Source organism: Crocuta crocuta, unplaced genomic scaffold (assembly GCF_008692635.1).
Source record: "Crocuta crocuta isolate KB4526 unplaced genomic scaffold, BGI_CrCroc_1.0 scaffold145, whole genome shotgun sequence".
NCBI lineage: Eukaryota > Metazoa > Chordata > Mammalia > Carnivora > Hyaenidae > Crocuta > Crocuta crocuta.
In genome coordinates, this window is record NW_027530857.1 from 566,377 (window position 1) to 584,571 (window position 18,195).

The window sequence follows — 18,195 nt, forward strand, 5'->3', positions numbered from 1 at the left end:
TAGGGGAGGGGCACCTCTGTCAACTTAGGTCCTGCTTTTAAGAAAACGGGGGACGGCAGAGAGAGTGCTCTTCTGGTGTCCCGTCCAGGGCATCTTCAGCTCACAGTGCTCTGTAGGCCGAGGCGGCAGGCGTGGGGGGCGGGGCAGAGTCCAGGTCTTCACACATATCTGAGCTGGCCTAACAATATCCAATATAAACTCAAAACGAGTGGGCAAGGGAAAAAATAACAACAACAAAAAACCACAACCAGAAACCCTAACAGAAACGAAATTCTGTTAATGCAACGTTTATTAATGCCACATACCGCGCTGCAGACAAGTCCCTGGGACACGTATACAATTATCAGAACCTGTGCACAGAGCCATGTGCACGTTTAAAAAGCAGAATGGCTCCACACTTCCCACTACTCTTATCCTACAAAATATAGTGCGCGCGCGCGCACACACACACACACACACACACACACATCACGCAGGCCTATTATTCTAGTAAAATGCTGTCTAACATAGCTGCACATGAATAATTAAAACCCTGGGCCGGCCTTCTGAGAAGGGAGTCATGTGGCACAATCTAAAGTTAATAAGTTATCAATGAAATAGATTTATTTGCATTGTGCTGCTGATATCTATTTTCACAGTCTTTCTGCAAGAATAAAGGACAAAGGACACAACACGTGGCATAAAATCATGTTTGAAAGCCACTCAAAGGGGTAAATATAACAGATTCAGGTAGACCGTTATAATGAGAATCCTTGTCTAGCTGGGAAAAGTAAATTGAGCAGTTTTCTCTAGGCCAACAGACTCATGTTATCTGGATAATTCATCTGAGTCACACAGTAATTGCTGGCAAATTCTTGAGAAGTTATTAGAGCGATATCCAGAAAAGTGCTTTTTACACAGGTGTCCAATAAAGTAAAATAATGACCAGTAAGTGCAGGAAGGTCTGTCTCTCCCTCAGCCTCAGGATCTCTGGATCAGGGGAAGGCAAACGTTTTCCGCGAAGAGTCAGAGGAAATGACGTAGGCTTTGCAGGCCATGCTGGCTGTGTTGCCAGTATTCAGCTCTGCTTACAAAGTGGCCATGGAGTCAATGTGAAATGAATGGCCATGGCTGTGTTTCAGTAGTTTTATTCATGGAATCTAAAATCTGAATTTCACATAATTTTGTGTCATGAAATATTATTCTTTCGATTCCCCGCCCCCCCATCATTTGGAAATACAAAAACCAGTCTTCGCTCTGGGCTGTACAGAGACAGGCAGCGCTGGGCTGTACGGAGACAGGCAGTAGGCCACACAGGCCACATTTGGCTTGTGAGCTGTAGTTTGCCAACTCTGGTCACACACGGTCACGTTACTGAAAAATAACCCCCGGCATGTTCAATTAAAGACACTTTTTCTTTCTTCCCACAACCTGGAACAATTTTACCAAACAGCAACCTATTTCCTTCCCAAATTATTTTAATTACAAAATTAATCAGAGATCTTGCAGTGGAATCTCTGAACCTCAGTTTATGCACCCGGTGAGCCAAATCTACAAGAAAACTCAGATCTGCCACCCAGCCAAGGGATCCACTGGTTTGCAAATTGTCACATGTAATTTCGAATGTATTCTCAACACCTCCAAGCATTGGTGTTCCTGACTTCTAACAAATAATGTTATAACATTTTTATTAACAGAAAACAGACGGACACACCCAAATCTTAAGGAATCAGAATGTTCTATAAAACAACCCAAAATTACAAAAACAAAAGGTAGAAATAAGCTGTCAGTATGCTGCCTATGTGACTCTTGACAGCCTGGGTGAGACGTGTTACCAGGAGGCGGATTCCAGCTCACTTCTGTGGGAATCAGGCTGTGGCTGGTGAGATGCAGGCTGAGCCCAGGGGATCTCCAGGACCGGCGGTAAGTCTGCCCATGGGCATTACACACTATTAGGGACTTACCCACTGCTCCCCGGAGTCAGGGACAAATGCTAAGTCCTGGGGGGCGGGGGGGGGGGCAGTAGGAACTGCCTACGAATGTCGGTGGACTCTGTGCACAGAGAGAATGGGAAGGGAAAGAGCTTCATCTCCACCTGTTTAGCCAGGAACAGCATTTATTCCTTTTCCTCAGTGTATCCCTGTGCATGGAGACGTGTCCAGAAAGGCCTAGAATATTCTTAATCAGAGCCCTTCTTTCAAAGGGATGGGAAACACCGGGTCATTTTTGTTTCAAATGATGAGCTTTAAAAACTCTTACTGGATAAAATGTGCCTGAAATTCAAGGCCTCACACCACTTCCATTAGGCGGACTGGCAGTTATGAAATTGGGTTTCCTCTGGGATCACTGTGGGGAGACTGCTCCTACTCTTTGGGGGTGAGGATGCGAAGGGGAGGCCGTGGGCGACCGCTGCTTGGTCTTGGGTGGGAGCGCAGGCAGGCCCCAGCCCTCTTCACCTTGGCAAAACCACAGCTGGACGCGGAGGTGGGGGGGGGAGGCCGCTACTGAGGATAAATGGCCCCTTGCACCGGATTTTCAGGGTTTTTTGTAAATATTTTGGTTTCTGTGGGCTCATAGCCTCCCATTGAGCTAAACAAGCCGTACAGTAGGAATCTCCCCCTACCCAAGGGGCAGGGGTGCAGAATGGCGCGTCTACGGGAACTAAGCTACCCCTCGGGGAGGGGCCTCCCACCAGGCCCATGTGCGTCTTCCCTTCCTCTGCCACTTCCGCTGTTCCTTTTCCGCTTAGGCTGGCTTCCTGAAGGGAACAGAATGGAATGGAAAGCAGGATGGAAATGAGCACATAATCTTTAAGTAGTAAATTTAGGACAATGATGCTTTAACTGAAGCAGTGGTCCAGGGGCACCCGGCTGGCTCGTCAGTGGATGTTACTCTCGATCTTGGGGTCCTGAGGTCCAGAAAAAAGAGGTGTTCCTTCTTTCCCCACAGAAACACAGGCAATTCTGTGCTACTTCAGAAGTCTTAAAATGATTAATTCAGTCTCTGTGGCAATACCTAGGAATATAACGGCACGTGTGTAGAGCTGAGCTCAGAGACTGCCAGGGACGGGCCAGCCCGTCGTCGCGCTCAGCGGTCCCCCCTGCGGCCCTCTTTTGTCTGAGATGGGAGCCACAGGGGAGATGGCGGGATCACCGCCCAGGCAGTAATGAGCCTCTGGGATGGGACGCCAGGCCGGCCTGCCTCGTGCTGCACCTGCTTCCTGCTGCACCTGCATCTGCACCTGGCTCGTGCTGCACCTGGCTCGTGCTGCACCTGGCTCGTGCTGCGTCTGGCTCGTGCTGCGTCTGGCTCATCTGCACCTGGCTCATCTGCACCTGGCTCGTGCTGCACCTGGCTCGTGCTGCACCTGGCTCGTGCTGCACCTGGCTCGTGCTGCACCTGGCTCATCTGCACCTGGCTCATCTGCACCTGGCTTGTGCTGCACCTGGCTCTGTGGTGGAGTCTCAGGGCTCCGCTCTATACATGCAGTGCTGGTTCTTGGGGAGTCTGCACCTCAGGCACGTGGCATCGATTGGTCCCTCATTAGGTACGGGGAGGGGTGGTGCTCACCTCTGCTTAAGATTATGAGTACTGGAGGAGTTTGAAAAAATTCCTAATTCCGACAACCTAGAAGTTCACCTAGAATAATGGATGGCATGTCCCCGTATGTGTAGGTCAGCTTCCTTTTTTATTTTTTAAGGAACTGACGAGTCCTACAAGCCCCCGAAGCACACGTATTTGATTTCCAGGTACTCGTCGATGCCATACTTGGACCCCTCTCGCCCGAGGCCAGATTGCTTCACCCCGCCGAAAGGGCACTCCACAGAGGAGATCAGTCCCTCGTTCACGCCGACCATGCCCACTTCCAGCTGCTCTGCCACTCTCCAGATCTGGGCTGGGTCTTGAGAGTAAAAATAACCTGTCACGGGGACAAAGGACACACGCAGCATGTATAGTTGTCACAGACGTCACGTCTGAAGCAGAGGATGCTACAGGCGACCTGTGTCTAGTCATTTTCAGCATCACCAACCATCCTTTCCGAACATCCTTTCCAAACTGAACTCCCTTGGTCCCCTGTGCCCAGAATCTCTCTCCTCCCATCTCTGCCTGACACGGATGACCTAGTGCAGGCTGCGGTCTCCTCTACCCACATCCCGTCAGGAAGGGAGGAAAGGTGCACTGAGCACAGCGTCACACGCACCTGTGCACACGACTTACCGCAGCCTTGAGCTAAGTCTGTGCAGACAGCTGGGGGAAGGGCCTCCACAGTGAGTGTGTCCTTCCTGTGTTACGTCCTCTACTTACCCCTGGAGGGGAAGCTTCTACAGGGCAGTAGAGTATCTCTGTGTCTTTGTACCTTCCTTAGCACTTCCCTCACTGTGGAAGGTAAGTGCAGATTTGCTGAGTACATTTATGTGCCTATGATGTGTAAGGGCAACAGGGTGCATCCTGTGGCCACCCTGACCATCTCCAAACTAAAAGGACGGGGGCCACTCAGGCTCTGTCTGCACACATGGTCATTGCTGCTTCCACAGTCCCTGCCGCCCCCCTCTGTCTGGCTCAGGCTGCCAGGAGCAAGGCAGAATGGAAGAAGATGATGAGGAATTTCCAGGCATCAAGCCTCCAAGAATGTGAGACTTTCGGGGTGCCCTTCTCCACCCACAAGCTGCCCCCCATCTCTCACTAGGAGCTCCCAAATGCAGAAGGACCAGGCAGAAGGCAGTGAACTTGCACAAACCCGCTCGCGCCGCGGAAAGCAACAGAACATATGCTCCAATGGTGTTTACAACTCAAAACCCAGGGTGATGTTTAAAAGGCCAAGGCCAGCCTCCACCCAAGTGGCTACGATCCCCCCGCCCGCCGGAGCCCACCTGCCAGCCCGACGTCGGCCGCATTAGCGATCGCCACAGCCTCCTCCTCTGTGTCGAACCTGCCAGAGTTAAAGGGTAGTCAGCAAATCTGTAGGGGGAGCAAAGAAAACCGCTCTCCCATCTCCCGATTTGTTTCCAGGATAACGGCACGGGGTAAGTCGCGAGTTCGGCAGGGACCCCAGGGCCGAGCACACAAGCAAACAGCCCCGCCGCTCCACACACACGGCTCGTCTCTTCCACGAAAGCGAGAAAATGAGAGGCAAGCAGGCGGCCGTAGGGAATGGCGGCGAACCTGGAACGTCAAACCAAATGCCTTCAAAAAGGAACGTGGCTCTTGCCGCCTGCTGTGACTGTGTAACAAGCAGCAACCACTTTAGAACAACCGCGGGGCGCCTGGGTGGCTCAGCCGGTTAAGCATCCAACTTTGGCTCTTGTCACCGTCTCGCAGTTCGTGAGTTTGAGCCCTGTGTCGGGCTCTGTGCTGAGAGTGTGGAGCCTGCTTCGGAGCTGCCCCTTCCCAGCTGGCGTGCGCTCTGTCTCTTTCTCTCTCACTCAAAAATACATAAACGTAAAAAAATGTTTAAATTACAAAGAGTAAGCAACAGAATGTGGCAGAAAGAAAGCTGTCCTCAGGAAGCCAGGGCCAGGGCTCTGCGTGTGCTCCTGCCCGAGATGAACAGCGGAGAAACCAAAGCCCCGTGCGGCCCCTTCCAGCTTTATCACTCTCTTTCCAGAACAAGACTTGAGAAACCTTCTGGGGACAGAGGGCTCTGAGCACCCAATACTTTTTTTTTAATTTTTTAAAAATGTTTTATTTATTTCTGAGAGAGAGAGACAGGGTCAGAGAGAGAGGGAGACACAGAATCTGAAACAGGCTCCAGGCTCTGAGCTGTCAGCACAGAGCCCGAGGTGGGGCTCAAATCCACAAACCACGAGATCATGACCTGAGCCGAAGTTGGATACTTAACCGACTGAGCCACCCAGGTGCCCCTTTGAACACCCAATTCTTAAATTCAGAGATTTCTCTGAAGGCAGCAGGCAGAGCTGGCTTGGCCACCTGGGGAATCCCGTCTATATAGGCTCTGGGGGGGAGGCCCAGGAGGATCACTTGTCCCGAGGATGAACAGCTGTGACTCCTGGCTTGTCTGCTTGCAGACAGACAGCAGGCCATTCTGCTCACCAGAGAACAGACCGGGGCGTGTCTGTCCCCACCGCCCGCCTGCCCCTCAAAAACAAAGCAACTGCATCACCGACGGAGGCATCACTGGGAGTTTCCACGTTCCGTTGCGCGCTGTGTGCCCCGAGGGGAGGTGTGCGAAGACCAGAGCCTGCTAGTAACCCCCCCTCCCCACCCTAACAGCCATGATGAGGACATCAGGCGCCATGCGAGTGCTTTATGCACGTATGTCGTTCAAACCCTGTAACTACTCTGCGAAGCAGGTCCTAGGTTCTATCCCTTCCCCGCATGGGGACTCGAGGGCTCAGAAAAGTCAGTCCATCCGAGAGCTCACACATATGAAGCAGCAAAGCCTGAATCTACACCCAGTTCAACTCCAAAGCCTGCATTCCTAACCACTGCTTCCTTTAGGCTCCGTGAAAACGTCAAGTTCGCGTTCTAGATTTAAAGAAAACCTTGTGTTAAGACAGAGAAGATGAAAGTTCTCAGAGTGGTCCATTTCCTCAGTGGTGGGTTAATATGTAACGAAGCTGGGAAAGCGAGTGATAAAGGAGGCCTCTGTCCCGGACAAGAAGCAGAGGTAGTGCCCCGGGCCGGCACTCCCTGGGAACTTGATGCTGGAGATGCCGGAGCGGGGGGAGAGAGAGAGACAGAGACAGCGAGACCGCAGCTTAGCTCAGAAACCCGCCATCAGCAACTAACACCAAAAACACCAGANCTAGGCTGGGGACTCACCCGTGACAAGTGTAGACAGCGGCACGGACCAGAGGCCTCTTCCCTCGAACCCCTCCGTGCCTCCAGAGGTCACCACAAAAATGCCCCTGGGGCCCTGGCGGTAGTGTTGAGGCTGTATTTTAACACTAGAAGCTTCCCTCCTGAGGCTCAAATGTATCAGAAGCAGCACAGCAGAAGGTCTAAGCCTTTCACGGCGACCCCAAGGCAGACCCTGCCCGGAGAGGCCGCCAAGAGGTGGAGGGGCTGGAGACAGGTCCCAGAGAAAGTGACAGGGCATCAGTGGAGATGCTCCGAGACGCAGGAGGGAAACAAACAGAATGAGCTACGAGCCAGGAGGCAGCGACAGGGGGACAGAATAACATGCAAGAAAGGGAGAGCGTCCACAGCAAAGGGAAAGTGAGGAAATGGGGGGCCCCGTTAGGGGGACCAACAAAGAGCTGGAGACAGCGAGTGTGACGGAGCGAACGCAGGGACGCGGCAGGGGCTGGGCGGCACGGGCNCCAAGGCACGGGGGGAAGAGGAGTGGGGTGACGCAGACGCGGCTCCATCACAGACCTCCTAGAAGCCTGGTCCAGAACAGATGAGGGGAGAGAAATAACCGGAGAAACAACGATCAGCAATTTTCCGGGACTACGCACACGTCAGACACTGAAGGAAGACAGGACCGTGGCCTGAAGACGCTCCCGACTGCCTCACCAGGAAAGCTTAAGAACGTCAAAGGCCATGAGAAGTCTTGATAGTCTCCAGAAAAGAAAAACTAGATTCTTTTCAAAGGAATAAGAGCCAGGGGCGCCTGGGTGGCTCAGTCGGTTAAGCGTCCGACTTCGCTCAGGTCATGATCTCACGGTTCGTGGGTTCGAGCCCTGCATTGGGCTCTGTGCTGACAGCTCAGAGCCTGGAGCTGCTTCGGATTCTGTGTCTTCCTCTCTCTCTGCTCCTCCCTCCCTTTCTCTCTCTCTCTCTCAAAAATAAACAAACATTAAAAACACCAACAACAAAGGAACAAGAGCCAGACACCAACTTTCTCAGTAATGACTCCAGAAATAAGGAGACAGAGGACTGATACAGTGTTGAACCTAGAAGCTTATCCAGGTCAATTATTACTGACTTTTGAACGTGAGATAAAAGATCACCCAAGAGCACAGCTTTTGAAAGAACTCCTTGAGGCTGTGCTCCAAGGAGAAGAAAAATGACCCAGTAAGAAGGCAGAGTAAAGAAGCTGCTGAATTCTGTGGTCTCCACAGACAACGATAAAACAAATTACTTTTGAACCATGAATGGGACTTGACTCTTCTGACACAGCACAGCCCTGCCTCCCAGCCCCAGGGCCTTGAAACGGCACTCGAACCGCGTTCCTCTCTGGGTATCCCTCCTCCCTCACGCTCCCGCTGGGTGGTCTTACTTGATAACTGGTGCCAGAGGCCCAAACGTCTCCTCGTGAGAGCAGAGCATGTCCTGGGTGACATTGCTGAGCAACGTGGGCTCAAAGAAGTTTTTTCCAAGTTGGTGTCGCTTCCCGCCTGTCACAACAGTAGCACCTTTGGAAACTGCGTCATTCACGTGTTTCTCTACCTGTGTGAAGAGAAGAGGAGCCCGGGACAGGGGGCTTGAAGATCCGCTGGAGAGGATACACCTTCTGGGGAGATGCAGGCAGGAAGAGAGCACGTGGCGTGTGCGGCGCCGCCTTCCCTGCCCTTTGGTTTTCCACTGTTCTGTCCTTCGTTTGGTGACGGGTCTAGTATGGCCTGAATGTCCTCCTGGGCCTGACACCCTGAAGTTTTCCTGGGATTTGTTCTTTGTGCTTTTTTTTTTTTTTTTTTTGAGAGAAAGAGAGAGAGCAGGGGACAGGTAGAGTGGTAGAGAGAGAGAGCGAATTCCAAGGAGGCCCCGCACTGTCAGCGCAGAGCCCAGCAACGTGGGGCTCGAACCCATGAACTGTGAGATCAGGACCTGAGCCAAAACAAAGACTCGGACGCTTAGCAGACTGAGCCCCCCGGGCGCCCCTGTTCTCACACGCTTGAGCTGGCTCCAGATTCCTGGGTGCCATGTTCTCCTCCTCACCTTCATTTTGTTCTACTACATTCTCCTCAAGTGGTTGTTTTGAAAAAGGTGTGCCAAAAATGGCATGCTTCCTGTGCTTCCTGACCCTGTGTGTCTCATGGTTTGTTTTGGTTTTTGGTGCAATAAAGGTGGTTTTATGAAAGCACGGCGACAGGGCCCGTGGGCACGAAGAGCGGCCTGCGTGTCTGATGTTTTTACCTTGTGCTGGTTGGCGGTGGAATTGTCATCCCAAACCGTTTTCCTTCAGAATGCTAACTACATGTCTCTATTTCTAGTGCTGTTGAAAAGTCAGCTTCAAAAATAGTGCTCACTCCTTGGCGGGTAGCTTTCCCCCCGTCCCTGGGTGCTTTTAGGATCTTCTGTGTTCCTGACATTCCACTGTTTTAGCAGAACATCTCTGCACTTTCTGCTTTCATTCCACTTGGCAGTTGGTAAAGTCTTTCCATCTGAAGAATCACTTTCCCCGACTCTGAGTTCTCATCTCTCATTTACTGGATAATGCTACTTCTTCCATGTCCGTTCTTTCTAAGTTCTTACAGCTAAAATGGATATGCCTGTCACCTCAGATTCTGATATCTTTTCCAATTTCTGTCATATTTCTCATCTCTTTGCTTTAAAAAAAAAACTTTTATTTATTACGTAAATAAATACCCAACATGAGGCTCGAACTCATGACCATGGGCCATGTACTCGCGACCCCAAGATCAAGAGTCACATGCTCTGCAGACTGAACCAGCCAGCTGCCTCTCATCTCTTTGTCTTTTGCTTTAAATTCTCCTTGGTTTTGCCTTCCGTCTTCATCTACTAATGTTTTAGAAAGATTTGACCATCACGTGTTCAATTTCTGAAAACTCTCCTCACTGCCTCATTTTCATAGAACCTGCTTTGATTTTATGAATGCACTATCTTCTCAGAAACACGTGGAGGACGCTATGAGATTCTCAGAAAATTCCTTTCTGTTCCCAGACTCATCTGCTTCCTTGAGGGCCAGCTGTGCCTCTAATTGCCGAGGGTTTGCCCCAAAGGTGTCGCGATTCCTGGTTGCTCCCCTTCCTCATGAAGGACTGGTGACATGGGTGGCCTCTACAGTTTCCAGTCTCTCCGCTGAACAAGGTGGGTAACGGCAAGCTCAGGCTGATTCTGACTTGGCAGGGTTCACGTTAGGGACCGCCCCCTTTCCCAGAGGGCAAAGGCACATCAGCCTCCCCCTTGAAGGGGAGCCCGTAGCCCACGTCCTGGCCAGAGCAAACGCCTTGCTGTCCCGGTGGTGGCTGTGAGGAGCGGGGGTGTAGGGATGGCCCAGAACACTCTACAGAAGTCTAATCAGTTGGCACCATGTTTCCCTGCTCCCATCCCTACCCCAGCCACTTCTAGAAAGGTCCATCCTAAAAAATGGCACCCGCTTCCCCTACAGGCTTGCCCTGGGAATGCCTTGTCTGTTTTGACTTTTCTGTTAGCACCATCCCTTCCTCCTTCCAGAAGTTCTCCACCACCTTTGTTCTGGAGTCCTCCCCACTCCTATTCTCAGCAGAATAGTCCATGGGATTTCAGGAAAGGGAGATACGGGCTGGGGCACATTCTACCATCCAGACCCACCCTTTTTAAGCCCTAGCCCCCGACCACGCTCTCAGAGGCCGCTGTCAGCAACAAACCCCCATTAGCCGTAATGGCTTCCCTCCCATGATTTATAGCTCAAAAACGAATTATATTTAACGAGGTCCACCTCTTTGCCCTCAAAGTGGGCTCTGCCCTTTTCTGGTCATATTTCATGTCATGTGCAGTCTACCCTGCCCTGGAATTTACCCCGTGACTGTGGCTCTACTAAAGCAGGCACAACAAATTTTTGCAGATGAGGTGTTTTCTCCTAAACTCTCTGAAAAAGAAAGCCTTCATTTTCCTTGCTCGAAGTCGGAGACACAGCGCCCTCTGGAGGCCAATGGTTGCACCTTCACGTTGGCATCAACACCAACATCTCTAGGGCAGCAGGCTCCCAGGCTGGAAGTAACAACGGCAGGAGCGTGAAGACCCACTGGTGCCGAAGCCCTGTTCACACCCCGTCTCCTTGGGAAGGACTCTGGCACCTGCGGTTGTGAAGGGCGCAGGAAGGGTTAAGAACCCTTGAACTCTGAGCCTTGAACCAGTTAGTTCAGACTCAAATTGTCTCCACTGGCAATCAAGGCACAGGGTCCAAAGTCACATCAAAACTGACGGTGCTACCAACGCACACTTTAATGCATGTTCTCTATTAAGGCGACACCAAGGCAATAACTAGATGCTCTGCCAAACCTCAGTGCTTCCCTGGCTCCCACGGGGCGAGGCAGCAGATGTGGGTTCAGCTGACCCGACCCCACTCTGGGTCTGGGTACTGACCTGGGTCTACCTTAATTGTGGCTCCATAGGCGACACCCAGGAGGCCAGCTATGCTGCCCTTTGGGGCCACCTCTCCTTCCTTCTTTCCCGTCCATCAATCTCCAGCCTCCGTTTTCTGTCCAATTTAAATTATTCCATTAAAATCCTTTCTATTAATAGAGACGTATCGAAAGAGCATATTGGATGTTCATATTACAAGAAAGTTCCATGTAAGTAACTCTGAAAAGGATAAGGTTTTCCCCTTTATTTATTTAATTCCAGGGTAGTTAACATATGATGTTCTAGTGGTTTCTGGTGTACAATATAGTGATTCAGCAGTTCCGTACATCAGCCAGTGCTCATCATGATCAGTGTATTCTTAAATCCCCATCACCCATTTCACCCAGCCCCTCCCCACCGCTGGTGACCATCAGTGTGTTCTCTGTGGTTAAAGGTCCCATTTTTCTTGTTTGTGTCATTTCTTTTTTGTTTTGTTGCTTAAATTCCACATATGATTGATTTGGTATTTGTCTTTTTCTGACTGACTTACTTCACATCTAGACCCATCCATCCATGTTGTTGCAAATGGCAAGATTTAATTTTTTTTTAATGGCTGAGTAATGTGTTACTGTATATGTAGTACATACATGTATATGTAGTACATCTTCTTTATTTAAAAGGATTATGTTTTAAAACAGGAGATTCTCTTTTAAAACACCAAGGACGGAACTCTCACTCAGCTAGTGGTCTATCCAGACTGTGACTTTCTTTGAACAAACAGATCGTCCCTAAAAGCAGTCTCCCTCTCCTGGCATCTGTGAATCCTGGCTGCGGCTTCTGTTCTTCTTTGCCTCCCTATCAGATGCTTTTGTCAAGGATTCTTCTGGAAGGGCATTTTGTCGTCAATGGAAGCCAGCATTTCAGCTGAAACACCCATGATTTCAAAAACAAAACCAGTCTTCCTTTCCTTTTAGCTGTCCAAAAAATTAAAGAGCTTTGTGTTTCAAGATCCTAATTCCCAAGGCAGCCAGGGACAGAATGATCACCACTATCAGAGAAAATTTAGGGAGGGCAGTAGACGTTCTAAAGTGATAGATCTCAGGACACCTGGGTGGCTCAGTCGGTTAAGCGTCCAACTTTGGATCAGGTCATTATCTCATAGTTTGAGTTCGAACCCTGCATTGGGCTTTGTGCTGACAGCTCAGAGGTTGGAGCCTGCTTTGGATTTTGAGTCTCCCTCTCTCTCTGCCCCTCATCAACATGTGCATGCACATGTACTCTCTCTCTCTCTCAAAAGTAAACGTTAAAAATAAATAAAGTGACAGATCTCACAAGCACTCGGTGTAATGACAGCCAGAAAAGCTTATAGCCAGATGATGCTACTTGATTCATACAAAGAGGCAGAAATTCACTTCTTTCTGATTTCTCCATTGTTTCCAAAACAGCTTTGCTGGGCACCTTACTGAAGTGTTTTTTTTTTTTTTTGCTAGTTAAAGTTTTTGACATTGAAACCATGAAATTTACTTTAACAGAAAAGCAAATGAACTTACCTTTTCTACTGCCTTTTCATCAATTAATGGGCCTTGAGTAGTTGTCTCCTCAAATCCATTACCCACACGCAGATTTGTTTTCATTGCCTCAGCAAATTTCTTCACAAAGGAATCGTGGATACCCCTTTGCACCAAGAAACGGTTTGAGCAAACACAAGTCTAGAGAGAGAAACAAAAAAAACCCCTCACGATACCGTTTGTCAGAAGCTACTGACCCAACCAGTGAATGTGTCACTGCTGTTATCAGATACTCTGAATGTGAAAACACTTCCCCAGGTGGCTCTTGTTCTGTGTCCAACCTGCCATGTTCCTCCCCATGTGGGTGGTGCCCTGGAGACAAATGCACAAAGTGCTTAATCTTCTCCAACCTCCTCCATAGCCGCCTTACCTTGAGGTTAATTAAACAAGTAAGCAATTACAAACATCTATGCAAAAAAGAGAAAGCCACCTGACCCAAGTTTTTTCCAAAGGGTTAAGTAAGCCATTATGAAATAAACAGGGAAAGAAAAAATGAGCATAAAAAAATGGTAACTCCATAAGAGATAGTGATGCTGCAGCAATAGAGCGGGAGCAGGAAGGAAGGTAGTCAAAGGTTGACTTCTACCCACCAGCTTATTAAACTATTCAAAGGTCTGGCTGAATCTGACATTTTGAAAATGGCCACAAGACCATTCTTACATGTCAGCCTAAATTATTGAAAAGACCTTTGCTTATTTTTTTCTAATTAGACCTAATATTTTAAAATTATAAAATACAACCACATTATAGGAATTACAGTTATCACTGATAGGTTTTCTTCTTGTATGTTTTTCTTAATCATGTATTTTCTAGTAGAAACTATCTACTTATATCTATATATATCTACATACATATAGAGAGAATTATATACAATGCATTTTTACTGGCTTAAATCAACATACCTCAAAATTGAGGCTTTATAAGTATAACTCTGAAGGTTACACACATTGGCATTTTGTTTCTAAAAGGAAACATAGGTATTTCTGAAACCACCAAGCTTATTTAAGCTTATATGAAAGGGGAAAAATTAATTACCAAAGGTTAACACAAGGATGAAAACTATTTGATAAAGAGTATTATACAACATTTCACTTTTTTCTCTCCAGAATATAACCTTTCAGGAGTGTTTATTTTGTCTCTGGAATGCATTTAAAACCACTTATTGGGGCACTTGGGTGGCTCAGTCTGTTGAGTGTCTAACTCTTGATTTCAGCTCAGGTCATGATCATGTATCATGGGATCGAGCCCCAGGTCGTGTTCCACGCTGCCAGCATGGAGCCTGCTTGGGATTCTCTCTCTCCCTCTCTCTCTGCCCCTCCCCTGCTCACATGAGTTCTCTTAAAATAAATAAACTTAAAAAATAAAAAGTAAAACCACTTATTGATTGGACTCTGAGACACAGTATATTTTGTAAGGAGCCAGGTTTCTGGCAACAGCTTGGAGAGAAACCAGGAGACAAGGCTCTTGGTCCACAGTCCCTCGTCAGCAGTATTTTTTTTTTTTTTTTACATTTATTTATTATTGAGAGACAGAGAGAGACAGAGTGCGAACAGGGGAGGGGTAGAGGGAGAAGGAGACACAGAATCCAAAGCAGGCTCCAGGCTCTGAGCTGTCAGCACAGAGCCCAACGCAGGGCTCGAACCCACAGACCGTGAGATCATGACCTGAGTTGAAGTCGGACGCTCAACCGACTGAGCCACTCAGGCGCCCCCCTCCTCAGCAGTACTGAGACTATGACCCAAGGATGTAGGACTTCAAGCCAAATAGTCTCTCCGAAGTTTCACTGCCTCGTCTATAAAATGCAAGGTTTGTATCAGGTCACTTGGAAGGTCCATGCCAGACGTGATATTCCAAGATTTCCTGGGGAGGTGTGGATTCAGGCCGCTGCTCTCCCTGTGACAGTGGGTCAACCTCAACACCCCCTGCGCACACTGTACTGTGTGCCTATCAAGCTGCCTCCATCTCAGGGACAGTGAGACCCAGGCTACAGAGTTTTTTTTTTGTTTTTTTTTTTTTATTTCTAGGAGAGAGAGAGAGAGACAGCGTGAGCAGTGGAGGGTCAGAGAGAGAGGGAGTCACAGACTGAAACAGGCTCCAGGCTCTGAGCTGGCAGCACAGAGCCCGACGCGGGGCTCGAACCCACGAACCGCGAGATCACGACCTAAGCGAAAGTCGGACGCCTAACCGACTAAGCCACCCAGGCGCCCCAACCCAGGCTACAGAGTTTTGAGGTTTTCAAGAACCATCTCAACATTTTCCTACCTTCTTTTTCTTAAGACTGTGGGCCTCAGACCCCAGCTGTTCAGGCTGTTTTGTGTCTGAGGAGATGACTCTACCTGTTCAGCAGAGAAAAGCCCAGGGAGGGAAAACTGTGAAGATAATCAGATTCAAAGAGTAGGAAGAAGAAGAGAACAATTTGATTTAAAAAAAAATCTGCTGTTCGTGAAATCCCTCGAAGACAGAGATTACACCTCATTTCCTTTTGGACCCTCCGAGCCCAGAACAGGCACTGGCGAAAAGAGAAACTTAGGAAATAAGGCCGATAGAGTAAGGAAAGAATGATGGACGGAACCTACAGGTTTGCGCCCAGGAGGTGAGTGAGGTGGTAAGATCTTTGTGAAACACACACACACACACACACACACCCTGAAAATCTCCGCAGGACTCACCTGCCCAGAGTTCCTAAATTTGGATGCCATCGCTCCTGCCACGGCCCGGTCCACGTCGGCGCTGTCGAACACGATGAACGGAGCGTGGCCGCCCAGCTCCATGGAGACCCTCTTCACAGAGCCGGCCGCGTGGTGCAGCAGTACCTGCAACAGAGCACGGATCCGTGAGCGCCAGGCAGGGTCAGCGTCCAGCCGCGGGCGGCGGTAAGCCTTCGTTTCCGACGCCTCCCCAGCAGTGAAAAAGCCAGGTGCGCGGTAGTGTATGTGGGACAACAGTGTGCGCAAGACAGGGAGGAAATAAGAACATCAATTTCGAGGGGCGCCTGGGGGGCTCAGCCGGTTAAGCGTCGACTCTTATTTTGGCTCAGGTCTCACAGCGCCTGGGATCGAGCCCTGCATCAGGCTCTGTGCTGACAGTGCAGAACCTGTTTGGGATTCTCTCTCTCCCTCTCTCTCTGCTCCTCTCCCACTCATGCTCACACATTCTCACACATTCTCTCTCACTCTCAAAAATAAATAACCTTAAAAAAAGAGAATATATATCTCTGATAAAGACACAGTAGGAAGGTAATAAGAAACAGAGTAGTTACTTACAGAAGGAAGAGAGTCGGGCAGGAGGGAGCCTTTTGAATGTGAGCATGTTTACATCGTCTGGCTTCTTGAACCATGTAAGTGTATTATCTATTAAAAAATTATGTGATGGGGCGCCTGGGTAGCTCAGTCGGCTAAGTGGCCGACTTAAGGTCAGGTCATGATCTCAGTGCTTCTGAGTTCAAGCCCCTCATTGCGCTCTGTGCTGACAGCCCAGAGCCTGGAGCCTGCTTCAGATTCTGTGTCTCCCTCTCTTTCTGCCTCTCCCCCGCTCATGCTCTGTCTCTCTCCCTCTCTCTCAAAAATAAACATTTAAAAAAATAAAATTATGTGATAATTGGCATAATCATAAAAAGGGCAGGTAATAAAATCTCCCAGAATCTCACAGCCTATAGCTTACCACTGATAAAATTTTGAGGTATATTGATCCAGAATTTAGCCACACAGGTTTATGTATATGTACTTTTTTTTTGAAGGAAACAGAATGGTAGATTTAGAGTTTTGTAATCTTATATTATAATTACATTATAATATAAACATTATGTGAAGATTCTCTGATGTCAGCACATGTGTTTCTAGAAAATTCCTTTATTATTTTTTTAATATTTATTTTTGGGAGAGCACAAGCAGGGGAGGGGCAGAGAGAGGGGGACAGAGGATCTGAAGCAGGCTCTGAGCTGACAGCAGCAAGTGCATTGTGGGGCTCAAACTCACAAACAGTGCGATCATGACCTGAGCTAAAGTCGGATGCTCAGCGGCTGTTCCATAAATTTATTCATTCAGCCCCCATCTGCTGGAAATTTAGGTTCCTAATTCCTTGTTATTGAAAATAGTACTGCAGTTATTCTCTCAGTATAAATTTGTGGAACAGTGCACAGGTGTAAAGCTTTTTAAGGAAATGAACAAAAAGACCCTTCTATTTCTCTAAGGACCTTTCTACTAAGGTTGCACTAAATACAATTTTTGTTCAATTCCAAGACATTCATTCCAACATCAGTTGTGTGTTTCTGGAAACTTTAATTCTAGATCATGAAAGAAACATGCATCCGAGAGCTGAGGAAATACAACGGATGATGGCTTTTAGCTGCTTTCCACGGGACAAATCCTGGGAGCTCCCGCTCTGCCGGCCCCTCGGTATGGTCAGCAGCCCGCGTCAGGTCAGTGAGGGAGACCACCCCAACCCCTCCAGAGGATGATCAGACGTCACTTTATGCAACTAACCTTTCAACACTCCGCTGCGAATGTTCCTTTAAAAGGGTGATAACGATGAACTAGTATTTTCACACACTCTCCGGGGAAAATATGAGAATGACATCTGTTTTCTCGGAGACGTAAGTCACGTACCTTTCCGGTAGCTGTCGAGCCGGTAAAGGAGATTTTGGACACCAGAGGGTCAGTACAAAGGGCTTCCCCCACTTCCTTGGCCTTCGTTCTGGAGCAGGGAACGACGTTGTACACGCCGGCAGGCATCCCAGCCTGGTCGGCGAGCTACAGACGCAGCCGCCAGGGGGCAGCACGAGCCCAGCCGGGACACAGGAAAAGAGAAACCGGTGTTAGCGTCCAACGCGCTGCGGATTTTACTAAGTTGCCCTTGGGGACAAGATAAGAATATATTTGGACCTGAAATGGGATGTTATTGGTGCAAGGGTGATATTAAATGTGTGGTCACACACTGAGCTATTTTACAGCATGAGTTTTCATGCCACTTTCTATTTAAAAAAACAAACAAACAGGGGCGCCTGGGTGGCTTAGTCGGTTAGGCGTCCGACTTTCGCTTAGGTCATGATCTCGCGGTTCGTGGGTTCGAGCCCCGCGTNCAAACAAACAAACAAACAAACAAACAGGGGCGCCTGGCTGGCTTAGTCGGTTAGGCGTCCGACTTTCGCTTAGGTCATGATCTCGCGGTTCGTGGGTTCGAGCCCCNTTTCCTGAGGAAACTGGGAAGAGAGTTCACGAAGTTCGGGGCTCACCTGCAGACGACCGGCAGGGGGCAGATGTGCCCGCAGGTGACCTCCTNCTGGAATTACGGTAACCTCGAATCTCAGCAGCAGCTAACACGCACGACGCTGACTGGGGGCTCTGGGAAGCCGGTGGGAACAGCGGGGGGTCGCCCCCTCTCTGGCCCCCTCGTAAACCCCGACAGGGCAACGACACAGCCAAAGCGTTGGAGACCCCAAGATCGGGTCCCGGGTGCG

At 49.1% G+C, this 18,195-nt stretch overlaps 1 protein-coding gene across 6 annotated transcripts in view; it reads right to left on the minus strand.

Annotated features, from left to right (window-relative positions):
• Positions 1–271: 271 nt before the first annotated feature.
• ALDH5A1 (aldehyde dehydrogenase 5 family member A1) overlaps positions 272–18,195 on the minus strand; it is a 22,977-nt gene continuing 5,053 nt past the window's right edge. The window contains exons 4-10 of one of the 6 annotated variants that reach the window (XR_013336370.1): positions 17,345–17,488; positions 15,410–15,553; positions 12,723–12,881; positions 8,165–8,334; positions 4,851–4,909; positions 3,425–3,898; positions 272–3,362 (exon numbers count right to left, since the gene is read on the minus strand). Coding sequence is in view for 1 of the 6 variants with exons in the window: in XM_077769559.1 (XP_077625685.1) it covers positions 3,693–3,898; positions 4,851–4,909; positions 8,165–8,334; positions 12,723–12,881; positions 15,410–15,553; positions 17,345–17,488 (882 nt within the window). In the remaining 5 variants the exon portion in view is untranslated. Of the gene's footprint in view, positions 3,899–4,850; positions 4,910–8,164; positions 8,335–12,722; positions 12,882–15,409; positions 15,554–17,344; positions 17,489–18,195 lie in introns of all 6 variants that reach the window. The other 5 variants (XR_013336366.1, XR_013336367.1, XR_013336368.1 and 2 more) reach the window with 5 other exon arrangements.